The 12,707-nt window shown below is 45.7% G+C and overlaps 1 protein-coding gene across 7 annotated transcripts in view; it reads left to right on the forward strand.

The window, feature by feature from the left end:
- XDH (xanthine dehydrogenase) overlaps positions 1–12,707 on the forward strand; it is a 70,277-nt gene that overhangs the window by 46,623 nt on the left and 10,947 nt on the right. For all 7 annotated transcript variants that reach the window (XM_081590337.1, XM_081590335.1, XM_081590339.1 and 4 more), the window contains exons 21-30: positions 798–922; positions 1,652–1,785; positions 2,157–2,244; positions 3,208–3,294; positions 6,595–6,786; positions 6,962–7,107; positions 8,239–8,320; positions 9,044–9,139; positions 9,773–9,901; positions 10,528–10,602. In XM_081590337.1, coding sequence (XP_081446463.1) covers positions 798–922; positions 1,652–1,785; positions 2,157–2,244; positions 3,208–3,294; positions 6,595–6,786; positions 6,962–7,107; positions 8,239–8,320; positions 9,044–9,139; positions 9,773–9,901; positions 10,528–10,602 — 1,154 coding nt within the window. The remainder of the gene's footprint in view (positions 1–797; positions 923–1,651; positions 1,786–2,156; positions 2,245–3,207; positions 3,295–6,594; positions 6,787–6,961; positions 7,108–8,238; positions 8,321–9,043; positions 9,140–9,772; positions 9,902–10,527; positions 10,603–12,707) is intronic.

Below are 12,707 nucleotides of genomic sequence, written 5' to 3' on the forward strand. Positions count from 1 at the left end.
CTTAACAGAAGAGTCTCTCTGATGTTTATAAAAATATACCAGACAGGTGGCTGGGAAAGAAGGAACGTCAGCATCTTAGTCTCCACTCCCCTGTCTCTAGACCGGACATACCTAAGTGATTCTGGAGAGATTATGGCATGCTGGATTTGGAAGACTGTCTAGAGAAGATAAGGGTCACAGACGTCTGGCCAGCCTTGGGTCCGCCAGGCTTCCAGCTACACAGAATCCTCGTCCTCTCCATCTGCATGAAGGCAGTCCTCACCCATTGACAGCTAGTGCTCTCTCCTCTTCCCACCTCCCTCCTCCCTCACCGTGTAATTAGGTCCAGAGCTCACATCCTAGGGCAAGGCTACTGATCAGACCTCTTTGGGGTTTGTTTTTTACATCGGTTTCTGTGCATTGCTGTAACTAGTAAGCCAACTCTCCAATTGGCCTGACAGCCTCAGCTCTGGAAGATGCAGTTTATTTTCAGCTTCTCAATCACATTCATTAACTCTTTTTCTATTTTTTTAAAAGGTTTACAATGATAGTTTAAAAATCTTTGATTTCCACTGGCTGCAGTGAGATGAAAGCTTCACACCTGATGTATTTCAGTGTTGTCCTGGTTTCTTTGTTGGGGTTTGGCTGCCAGACAGCTAAGACTTTGAGACTCTTGCCCATCCTAGTTAGGGAACTGAAAGGTTACCTGTGGACCATTGGTACTGCCCAGGGCCCTGGACAAGTACATTCTTTCCTTAAGCAAATTCACTACCTCTGCAGCACTGGGTTCACGGTGGGGAGTGTTGTTGCTTCCCCAGGTGAGCTGTACGTTGGTGGCCAAGAGCACTTCTACCTGGAGACTCACTGCACCATCGCTGTCCCGAAAGGAGAGGCAGGGGAGATGGAGATCTTTGCATCCACACAGAATGCCATGAAAACCCAGGTAGGAGTCCAGCAGATCAACAAGAGGCCAGGAGAGAGGGAGACGTGGGCTGGTCCAGGAAGGGACATGAGGGTGGTAGTCTGTAGCCAGGCCCTGTCTCCAACAAGCTACTATGGCTGAACTTGTTGTATAACCTTTCTCATCTATAAAATAGGGCCTGGCATGGATGTTGTAATGGTTGGATGAGTTTTAAAACTTGGATAGAGCCTAGAAAGTGTTAGCTTTTGTCATTCCAGTGCTGTATTGCTCTGGTCAGATCATATCTGACCTCAGTTTCCTCATCTGTTAAATGAAGGAGTTGAGCTTAATGAGAGCCACGGGGACCACGAGATGATCTGCGAGGGCTCAGCTAGTCCTCATTTCTCTATTGTGTGTAACATGACAGTGGTTGCCAGTGTTTTTGGCAACTGGTCTTACCCTCATGATCCACCTGTTCTTGGCTAAATGGAATGAGTTTTGACTCTGAAAGTATGCTGTGAACAACTGCTCACCCCTCTGATTAAAACAAGTAAACAAGTATGTGAACTCAGCGTGCAGTAACTGATGTGTGCTGGACCCTGGCACCACTACCCAAGGGGTGTCCTGGGACAGGAAGGGGATTCTTGAATCAAGGAATTTCAGAATTCACAGCAATAATTAGACTTCTGTGTGTCAGGTAGGCTCTGGGTCAAGCATGAAGAAAGTCCTGGTGATGCATTCACTGGGCGTATTTTGTTCTTTTGCCCACAGTCCTTTGTTGCAAAAATGTTGGGGGTTCCAGTAAACCGGATTTTGGTCCGAGTGAAGAGAATGGGAGGAGGCTTTGGAGGGAAGGAGACCCGGAGCACCGTGGTGACTGTGGCTGTGGCCCTGGCTGCATACAAGTGAGTTCTGATGGGCTCTGGGGAGAAAAATAAGGCTGCCTCTGCTGGGAAGACTTCCTAGGTTTCCTTTGTTGGGAAGTAGATACCTTTTGCTTAGAATATGCACAGCCCTCTGTTTATAGAACTCTTGAGTACAGGGGTGAAGGCAATATCACCTGGCTCATTGTGTCCATGTCTTATCTCCTCTATCTGGCTGTGAGGACCCTGATGGCAAGGACATACCCCACACCCCATAACCCACACCCGTATACCTCTACCTTGTCCAGCACAGTGTCCTGGTGGAGAAAGAAGGCTTCCTTGCAGTTTTTACCCCTGAGTCTCACTGGGCTCGGTGGTTGTAGAGATTTCTCACCCTCTGGTGTCTCCCCCAGGACCGGACACCCTGTGCGCTGCATGCTGGATCGTGATGAGGACATGCTGATAACTGGCGGCAGACACCCCTTCTTGGCCAGATACAAGGTTCTAGATGTCAGGGGTTGTGCCGGGTGGGCAGTGTCATCTGCTTAGGAAACAGCGGATGAAGAGTCAGGGATCCTGGGATATACTCTGACTTCTGTCATGATAATCTATAGAAGTTCAAAGAAGAGATAGCAAGGAGAGAAATTCAAATCAGCCAACAGCAACATAGGAGGGTAATGCAGGCCAGCTCCCAGGAGATGCCCCAGGTTGCTATGCATGACTTCTGTGAAATTGCTGTGGTCCAAATCTTGTCTTTTTCCACTCAGGCTCAAACACGATTTATCAGCAGATGTCGGGTAAATCCATTCTGCAAAGTGGTCTAATGTTACTGTGCTATAATCCTGGGAGCCCTCTGTCTGCACAAGCTGGCTTTGAAGAGCTCCTCTTTGGCCCCTTCTGACTTCATTCCATGACTTAACTCACCAAAAGAAACTGTTTTTCTCATTCTCAAATTCTCATGGGCTCCAAGCAAGTAACTTGGTCTTTGGAGGTTTCGGGTTCCTTGCTCATGAAATGGCCTGTCTGGATTTGTTTGGCTAGTTCACACGAGGTTGGGGATGTGAAAGCATGTTCATGCTTGTGCAAAGTGTAATTTTGCTGTCTGCTGCCCAAAAACTATGAGGGGGGTCTCTGGTAGTTTCTCTCCTAGTTTCTCTTCCCAACATTCCCCTCCCTGACCTGTCATGACCAATGGTCTCTGTTCTACCTCCTCACTTCTGCTGGTAGAACAGAAGCCAGGAGTAGAGAGGAAGAAGGAAGAGTGCAGGGAGAAGGGTCCATCAGTGGAAGATGTTAGTTCCTTTCTTCTTTACCTGTGAAGTCTGCGGATCTCTTAAGTTCTCCTTTATTTCATGGTGTGATGTCTTATTCTTACTTTTATTTCCAGGTAGCTAAAGTGGGAGGAGATGGTTAGAGACAGACAAAGGGAGGGAACTATTGAGAGCTCACTCTCCTTTTTACCAGGTTGGCTTCATGAAGACAGGGAAGATTGTGGCTCTGGAGGTGGATCACTACAGCAATGCCGGGAACACCATGGACCTCTCTCACAGTGTATGTCAGTCCTGCCCCTGCATCCTGGGGTGACTGGGAGGTCCAAGTTATAGCATGGATCATTCCTTCATTCCTTTTTATTGATGAGGACTATTCCATTGTATGAAAGGACCATATTTTGTTTCCCATTCACCACTAGGTGGACAATTGGGCTGTTTCCACTCTTTAGTTTTTATGGACAATGCTGCTTTGAATTCTTCTCATATGACACAGATTTTTGTCATTTTGAAAATTAACAAAGTAACCTTGATGGTGCTATCTTTAAGATTTTTAAATCTTAACTTTATGACTATATTAGTTATATATGTATAGATTCCTGTAAAAAAGAAATTTCAGAAAAACAGAAGTTCTCTATTGTTCTCACTTTGGACATGCTAAGGGCTTCTCTAATTGGCTCAATTTGGAAGCTTTATACTTCAGATCTAGGGTAAGAAACTGTTCAGAAAATAAAACATTTCTAGTAGTCTTACTAACTATAAAACTTGCTTCTTGATGTTATAGGAGAATCAGGTTGAGAAAGATATAGGACTTATCCCCAAAGATTTTACAAGTGTTAAAATTCAATCCAGCAAATATTTATTGAACCCCTAGGGTGGTGACATAAAGAACATTACATTGTTTCCACCCTCAAGAAGGTCACAATATGGTGGAGACAGATAATAAAAGACAAAATGAAATAGAAGTACAATTGACAAAGTACTAAAGGAAAGCAAAAAATGGCATTGAGACACATAAAAATCATCTAGGATGACTAAGACTGAAAAGCAACCTGTGGGAAAGAGACTATAAATGGGGAAGTAAACTAAAGCCAAAATGAAACAAACAAATAAAAACTATCATTTAGCTCATCAAAGAGATGAGTCATTACACTTTAAAGAAAGAATAGGATGCTATAAAAATGGAGCAGTCCAAGAATAAAAGTGAAGTCTTGTGAATTAAAACTGTGAAAGCAGCAGGGTTGCAAGAAACTAAAGACACTCTCTTAAAAAGGAGGAAACAATGGGGAAAATAGTAGAGAAAATACAAGAAAATCTGAGGACCCATCCAGGAGATCCAAATAATAGAAGCTTCAGAAAGAAAGAATAGAAAAAAGAGCAAAGAGGAAAACTGTTAAGAGGGACTTCAAGAAATTTCCCCAAACTGGTGGGCATACATTTTGAGATTAAGAGAGCCCATCCAGGGACCAGCACAATAAAGGAAAATAGACTTATGGTAGTTCTATTCCTAGTTTTTTAAGGAATCTTCATACTGTTCTCCATATTGGTTGCATCAGTTTGGCCAATTCATGTTGATGTATGGCAAAAACCATCACAATATTATAAAGTAATTATCCTCCAATAAAGTAAATAAATTTTTAAAATATTTTTTAAAAGAAAAAAAGAAAATAGACTTATGCTAATTTACATTATTGTGAAATTTTAAAATGCTGGGGACAAAGGAGATTTCACAATTTTCAGGGAGGACAAAACCAGGACTTATTCCAAGAATTGGAAAGGTATTGATTAGATTTCTCAATACTGGCAAGCTAGAAAGCATTGGTAAATGCTTTCAAAATGCTGAGGGTAAATGAGAAATTTATTTCCAACCTGGAATTCTATATACAGCCAAATCATGAATTAAAGGTGAGAGCAGAATAAAGACATTTCAGACACGCAAGTTCTCAAAAATGCACCTCTCTATATACTCATTTTCGGAGAAGGCAATGGCACCCCACTCCAGTACTCTTGCCTGGAAAATCCCATGGACAGAGGAGCCTGGTAGGCTGCAGTCCATGGGGTCGCACAGAGTCAGACATGACTGAAGCGACTTAGCAGCAGCAGCAGCAGCATATACTCATTTTGGAAAGATATTGAAGGGTATACTCCAATAATATGAAGGTGTAAAACTAAGAAAGGGGAAGACATGGAATCTAGAAAGAGGAAATGCGATGTGGAGAGAGGCAGAGGGAATCATTGGGATGAATGTGAGGGGAAAACCCGTGAGTGACAGCTGAACAGGCGCGTCAGACTGTAGCTCGCCAAGCTCTTCTGTCCATGGAGTTCTCAAGGCAAGAATACTGGAGTGGGTTGCCATTTCCTTCTCCAGGGGATTTGCCCAACCCAGGGATCGAACCCTGGCCTCCTGCATTGCAGGCAGACCCTTTACCATCTGAGCCACCAGGGAAGCACCACCACAGACGCCTGGGGCAGCCAGTCTAAATGAAAGTTGGTCAGAAGGCTCCAGAAACAATATCTTCAAAAAGATGAGACTGATAGAAAATCAAATATGTTTGAACACATTGAAAACAGTTTTTTAGAAATACGTGCATAGAAAACAAAGCCAATGTAAAAAGTAAAGATAATTATTAGCTCCAAGGGGGAAATATTGTCAATAAAGAGAGAAGTAATTCTAGCATAACTCCAGGGTTCAACTGTAAGTGATGTTTACAGAATTATTAAATGGATTGTTAATCAGATCAATATATAACTATATAGAGATGGTGGGAGACAGGAGGCCGGTGTGTACAATGAGAAAGAGGGCTGGGGCGGGGGTGGGGGATGGAGGACTAAATCCTCCTATTCCATGATGGGAAAACAGTGTAAAAGTCTAAAACTGAACAAGTCAAGAAATGGAAATGTAAACACATTATTTAGAGACGTGGAAGACAATGTAAACAATTGACAGAGTAAGTGGTTGCTTCTGGGGAGTGGAAGGAGGAGGGTGGAGGGGCTGCTGGTTTGCATTGTATGACTTATGGAAGTATTAGATTCTTAGAACTATTTGTAGCACAAGTTTAAAGGGAATAAAATCACCAACTTTTTAAAAGAGGCAAATGATCAATTCCAACTAGAGAATCTGGGAAGGGCTTCCTCATGTGGGAGCCGAATGGGGATTTTAGCAGGTGGATGTGGTGGGGAGGGGCGTAAGGTGAGAGTAACAGGCTATCAGAAAAGAGGATAAAAGATATACTGGGGAAAGGTCAGAAAGAGTCCTGAATTCCACACTTAAAGATATACAGACCTTACTCTGCTGGTAACAAGTAGCACTTTGAAGCAAGTGCTTGACTTGCTATGATCTTACATTTTAGTATGAAGCATAGATTAGAGGGAAGAGGTGCAGGCCAGGAGTACACTAAGGAGTGATATCACTGTTGCGATATCACACGAAAAAAATAGTGGGGGCCCAAAGAAGAGCAGTTGACTGTGGGGCTGGCAAAGGCAGGGATGGGTGCAGCCCTTGAAAGCCCGCCTCCTTTTTTTGAGGAGCCAATGAGATCCATGCACTGTTCTCTCCCAATTTGGTTTCTTGTGTGTGCTTCAGATAATGGAACGAGCTCTATTCCACATGGACAACTGCTATAAAATCCCCAACATCCGGGGCACTGGGCGGCTGTGCAAGACCAATCTGCCCTCCAACACGGCCTTCCGGGGCTTTGGGGGGCCCCAGGCCCTGTTCATTGCCGAGAACTGGATGAGCGAAGTCATAGTGACCTGCGGGCTGCCTGCAGAGGAAGTAAGCTGGGAATTTGCAGGAACAAGTCAGGGGGCTTGCATACTTTGGATTTTGGACATCTCTGTCGGGGTAGAGGATGGGCAGGCGCTGGGGCGGGGCAGGAAGCTCCACTTCCGGTTACGCCCCCCTGGTCTCTTGCCACGGCCGCGGCCTCAGCGTTTCTCTGCTTGGGAAGGTGCGGCGGCAGAACCTGTACAAAGAAGGGGACCTGACCCACTTCAACCAGCGGCTTGAGGGGTTCACCGTGCCCAGGTGCTGGGATGAGTGCCTGAAGAGCTCTCAGTATCACGCTCGGAAGAGTGAGGTCGACAAGTTCAACAAGTAAGCGCCGCGGGGGAGGAGCCTGACGTTCTGGGGTTCTCTAGGGTTTCAGATTTTATAGCCTTTTCGCTGAACTCAAAATAAGAATAATAACTTACTAGATAACGGAGAAGGCAATGGCACCCCACTCCAGTACTCTTGCCTGGAAAATCCCATGGACGGAGGAACCTGGTAGGCTACAGTCCATGGGGTCACTAAGAGTCGGACACGACTGAGTGACTTCACTTTCACTTTTCCCTTTCATGCACTGGAGAAGGAAATGGCAACCCACTCCAGTATTCTTGCCTGGAGAACCCCAGGGACGGCGGAGCCTGGTGGGCTGCCGTCTATGAGGTCGCACAGAGTCGGACACGACTGAAGCGACTTAGCAGCAGCAGCAGCAGGGTTTCAGATTTTATAGCCTTTTCGCTGAACTCAAAATAAGAATAATAACTTACTAGATAACTGAGAAGGCTGCTGCGTTTGCTGACTCATCCATAGCCATCTCTTTGAGATCCTGAAAAGTTCTGCAGCCCAGGGGCCCCCGGGTCACAGCACTCAGGATCATAGCAGTGTGGTCCATCTTCGCACTTTTGTATGCCTTCTGGGCGGACGATGCTTTGGCTCAGGACTAAGAACACCATAGTTATGTGCCTGCCTCTGACACCAATCTATAAATGTGACCTTGGTAGTCACTCCATCTCCTTGGGTCTCAGCTTCATCATCTGCAGAGTGGGGATAATTTTGCTGGCCTCCTCTCTCACAGAGTTATTTGGATAAGCAAATATACAGCACAGAGGAAGTATTATCAGCAACAAGCCACAGTTCTCCCCTGGCGCCGTCACAGTCCAAGACCACCAGAGCGCTCTGACCCAATCCTGATCCCTCTCAGGGAAGCAGAGTGATGACTCTTTAAGGTTGAGACTTTCAAGGGTAGGCCCTGTTCCAACTCCACTGGAGGATCCAGAACCCAGATGCCCACTGTTCTCACTTTGTCTGCCCAATCGAAGCACAACTCAGTTAAGACCAAGACTGAGTGGGCACTTCCAAGGACGCCTTGTTCCAATTTTATAAAGATATTGCATAAAACATGTCCAATCTGACATGAATATGGTGGAGAAGTTACTATGAGATTTTTTTTCTTTCCTCTAGGGAGAATTGTTGGAAAAAGAGAGGATTGTGCATAATTCCTACCAAATTTGGAATAAGCTTCACAGTTCCTTTTCTAAATCAGGTAATTGCTTTGTATAATTTTGTCCATCTTCACTGCCCTGGGGTCCCATTCCCCTCTGTTTGCACTGTTGCAAGACTTCCCAAGTGGCACAGTGGTAATGAATCTGCCTACCAATACAGGAGACACAAGCAATGTGGATTAGATCCCTGGATCGGGGAAGATCCCCTGTAATAGGAAATGGCAACCCACTCCAGTGTTCTTGTCTGGAAGATTCCATGGACAGAGGAGCCTGGCAGGCTACAGTCCATGGGGTTGCAAAGAGTCGGATGTGACTGAACACAACACAATAAGAACACATTGTCATGGGAGCAGGGCCGACCAGAGGAACTCTCTGCTGTTTAAATGAAATTGAATTTGTACATCCCTATTTGACCTGGGGTCAATGCCTAGTTATTATCTTCCTGAGTATTGGACTATGGACAGCTGCTCTGCCTTTCTGATCCCATCTCTTTGTCTAGAGAAGTGGGACAAACATATATGACTGCCCTCCCTCTGAGGACGGGTGACAGAGAGATATATTTTTTAAAAGTTTTACAAACTATTGAAGGTCTATATTATTAAATCATGAGATGTATACTACTTTGATTTTTTTTTGTCTGAGGTTTCTATTCAAAATGCTACTGCTGGTTTTGTTTTTCCTGGGCTCCAGAACTTTTGGTCCCAGGCCTTAAACTGAGTTAGGATTTGCTGAATTTTGTGTTTGGCATTCTTCTCTTCCCTTAGGCAGGAGCCCTGATCCACGTATACACAGATGGCTCCGTGCTGGTGAGCCACGGGGGCACAGAGATGGGCCAAGGCCTTCACACCAAGATGGTCCAGGTGAGCAGTCTGGAGACAATGTGCATCCTCCCCAGCACTGTGATGTCTGGGTGAGGTTAGATGCTGTGAAAAAGTGAGCAGTGCCAAATACCAGCAGCAGAGGCAGGCCCAGGTTCTGGCCCTTGCCCAACTGCTTGTTTACATGTGACCTTGGGCAAGCCTGCTCCTCCTCTTGGCCTCAGTTTCCCCATCTATGCAAAGGTGTTGGTGATAATTCAGGCCACTTCCATCACCAGCACTCAAGGGCTCTGTGCCTGTGTGTAAGGTGTGTGTTAAAGGTAACAGGCTTCTCTCACACATGTGAGACTCCTCTCAGTAGAGCTGGATTAGAGTTGTCACACCTGCTTGGCTTGTGGGCACTGGCCAAACTGAATCTTTTTTAAAGCCAGGGTTAGTTTTAAAAAGGCATTGTTCATCACCATCAGGTTTATGAATATTTTGAATCCAACCAAACCACTCCATAAAGTGTACTTCAGATTCAGATTGATGTCAGAACATCCCTGTCTCAGTAGAATTGTGGTTTATGAAATATTTTCTTAACTGTCAAGAGTGAATCTGAATCCCACCTTGGGGATAAGGCAGCCAAGCCCTGCCAGGCCCTTCCTGGGAAGGTAGTGTCTTCTCTGTTTGCAGGTGGCCAGCAGAGCTCTGAAGATCCCCACCTCTAAGATCTTTATCAGCGAGACAAGCACTAACACGGTGCCCAACTCCTCTCCCACGGCCGCCTCCGTCAGTACCGACATCTATGGACAGGCCGTCTATGTAAGGAGCCTCGGGAGCCGCCGAGCTGAGGGCCAGCCCAAGGCAGGGAGCTGGGAGAGTCCCCGGGTAGGAGCTGCAATGGCTCCCTTGTGGGCTTTTGGCAGTGGCCGTGCCTCTGCTTCTGTTCACCAGGAGGACACCAAGCTAAAAGAGGGGCCCAGGAACCATTACCGCTTCCATCAAGGCCTGGAAGAATGAGCGTGGAGGGGGAGGGGAGTTGGAGGAATGCAGGGGATTTTGAGAGGACACACACCCTGGTGGTAGAACTGAACAGGAGACAGTGGATTGAAATTGAACTTTGATTGGGGGTCAGCCAGGTCAGACCCCGTGCTTCCCCCCACCCCAAAGTGGATAATGTCATCAAACAAAGGAGTTTGAAGGGAGAAGGCACCTCCTTAAGGGTTCTTCAGCATTTACTCCTCTTGTCAACTTCAGGACTGAGTCATGAAGTGCTCTCCACGCAAGGGCCAGTGGCTCCTACCCTGGGCCTGGGACATTTCTGAGAGGGTGGTATGGCTGTCTGAGCGGCACTCTGGTCCCAGCACTGCTTAGAGAACCTTAGGGTTTTGCTTGAGTTGGGGAATGCAGAGGACTGATGTGTCTGCCACGTGGACTGTCTTCTTTAGGAAGCTTGCCAGACCATCCTGAAAAGGTTGGAACCCTTCAAGAAAAAGAATCCTGATGGCCGCTGGGAAGACTGGGTAAGTTTGCAGACAAAAGAGAAATTAAGACCAGGGCTGTGTCCCCGACCCTGGGCAGGAAGAGGAGGTCAGGATCTAGTCACACAGGCAAAGAGAAGTTGAGGTGTCTGTATGCTTTCACAGGAGAAACAAATGTTCAGTCTTGCTGGCCCCCTTCTCTACAAGATTCATAGTTGCGGGAAGTCACTTGAGAATTTTTGATCCAAGATCTTGACAGCCCTGAGGGAATTGGGGGTTCACTTGCCCTGAGCATCAGAAGATGGGGGTGACTGCTACTCTTGCCTCACTGAGAGTTCTTCCCTCAGAGCTCATCCCACATCCCATTCGTCTGCAGTCTTGAAGAGTCTCATTTTCTTCAAACCTCCATTTCTGAGAGGGCTGCCCCAGGAGCCTCCCCCATTACCCAGCTCTGGAGTCTGGATCCACAGAGAGTCTTGTCTGTGAGGGAACAGGAAAAAAGACATTGTGTCCATGCTCAGCCACTTCAGTTGTGTCTGACTCTTTGCAACCCCATGGACTGTAGCCCACCAGGCTCCTCTGTCCACGGTATTTCCCAGGCGAGACTACTGGAGTGCATTGCCACGCCCTCCTCCAAGGGATCTTCCTGACCCAGGGATCGAACTCATGCCTCCTGCTTGGCAGGAAGATTCTTTACCACTGAGCTACCTGGGAAACTCCAAAAGACATTACCCACAAATTTATATCATCCCTGTGATTTTAGGAGTGATACAAGCACTCATGAGAGGAATGAGCCCGGTTCTCTGACTTCTGGTTTAGAAGCCTACAGGTCAGAAACCCTCAGAGGGAAGCTGTAAGGAAGTGTCTCTCAGGTGGGAGACTCAGCTCTGCCCACAAGCAAACATGCAATGGTGGCTCCACTTGACCTTCCCCTCATGTTGCAATGAAAGGACTGGATGTAATAATAACCCATAAAATGTGACCACACATGAACCAACTCAGATTGTACAAGTCTCCCTCAAAAGAGTCAAAGAAAATAAGTTGTTTCTCCTAGACCTACTCATCTTATTGTGCCTCACACAACCTGTCCTTCCCTGTCCACATTCACAGACACCACATGAATGTGGGTTGATTTTGGTAGTGTGGATTTTAGCATGGATTTGTTAGGCAATGTAAATGTTTTCAATGACAGTCTCTACAATCTGTTGACCTGGGCAGTCTTCATCTACTGGCCATGTAGTCCAGTGTTTCTTATAAGCAGGTAACCCTCCAAAATGGTTTTATCAGAAGAGTGTGATTGGGACATGACAGACATCAAAGCTCTTTAGTGTCTGTACTGTATTGAAAAAGGCAAGCTATTATTGCCACCACTACTATCTATTTATATATTTGATGTCATATAGTAAAGAGCCTAGAGAAATTATTTCTGTAAACTTTAGTTTTCTCATCTGTAAAATGAATATAATAATAGTACTGATCTTATAGGGTTGTACTGAACATTAAGTAAGGCAGTGTCTGCAAAGGACTCAGTAGCATCTTTTATATAGTAAAGTGCTTGGTAGTTGACAGTGATCATGATGCAAGCTACATCAACAACAAATTAAATTTAGAGCTGTGAATATTGAAAGAGAGAGAAGGAAGAAACAAAGAAAGGAAGGAAGAAAAAAATAAAAATTTATTATGTAGTTGTTGTTCAGTCGCTAAGTCATGTCTGACTCTTTGCAACCCCATGAACTGCAGCACACCAGGCTTCCCTGTCCTTCACCATCTCCTGAAGTTTGCTCAAACTCATGTCCATTGAGTCAGTGATGCCATCCAACTATCTCATCCTCTATTATCCCCTTCTCCTCCTGCCTTCAATCTCTCCCAGCATCAGGGTCTTTTCCAATGAGTCAGCTCTTTACATCAAGTGGCCAAAGTATTGGAGTTTCAGCTTCAACATCAGTCCTTCCAATGAATATTCAGGATTGAATTCCTTTAGGACTGACTGGTTTGAGCTCCTTGCAGTCCAAGGAACTCTTGGTGATAGTCTTCTCCAGCACACAGTTCAAAAGCATCAATTCTTCAATGCTCAGCCTTCTTTATGGTCTAACTCTCACATCCGTACACGACTACTAGAAAAACCATAGCTTTGAATATACAGACCT

Source organism: Giraffa tippelskirchi, chromosome 4, assembly GCF_054371585.1.
Source record: "Giraffa tippelskirchi isolate mGirTip1 chromosome 4, T2T-mGirTip1v1.2.pri, whole genome shotgun sequence".
Taxonomy (NCBI): Eukaryota; Metazoa; Chordata; class Mammalia; order Artiodactyla; family Giraffidae; genus Giraffa; species Giraffa tippelskirchi.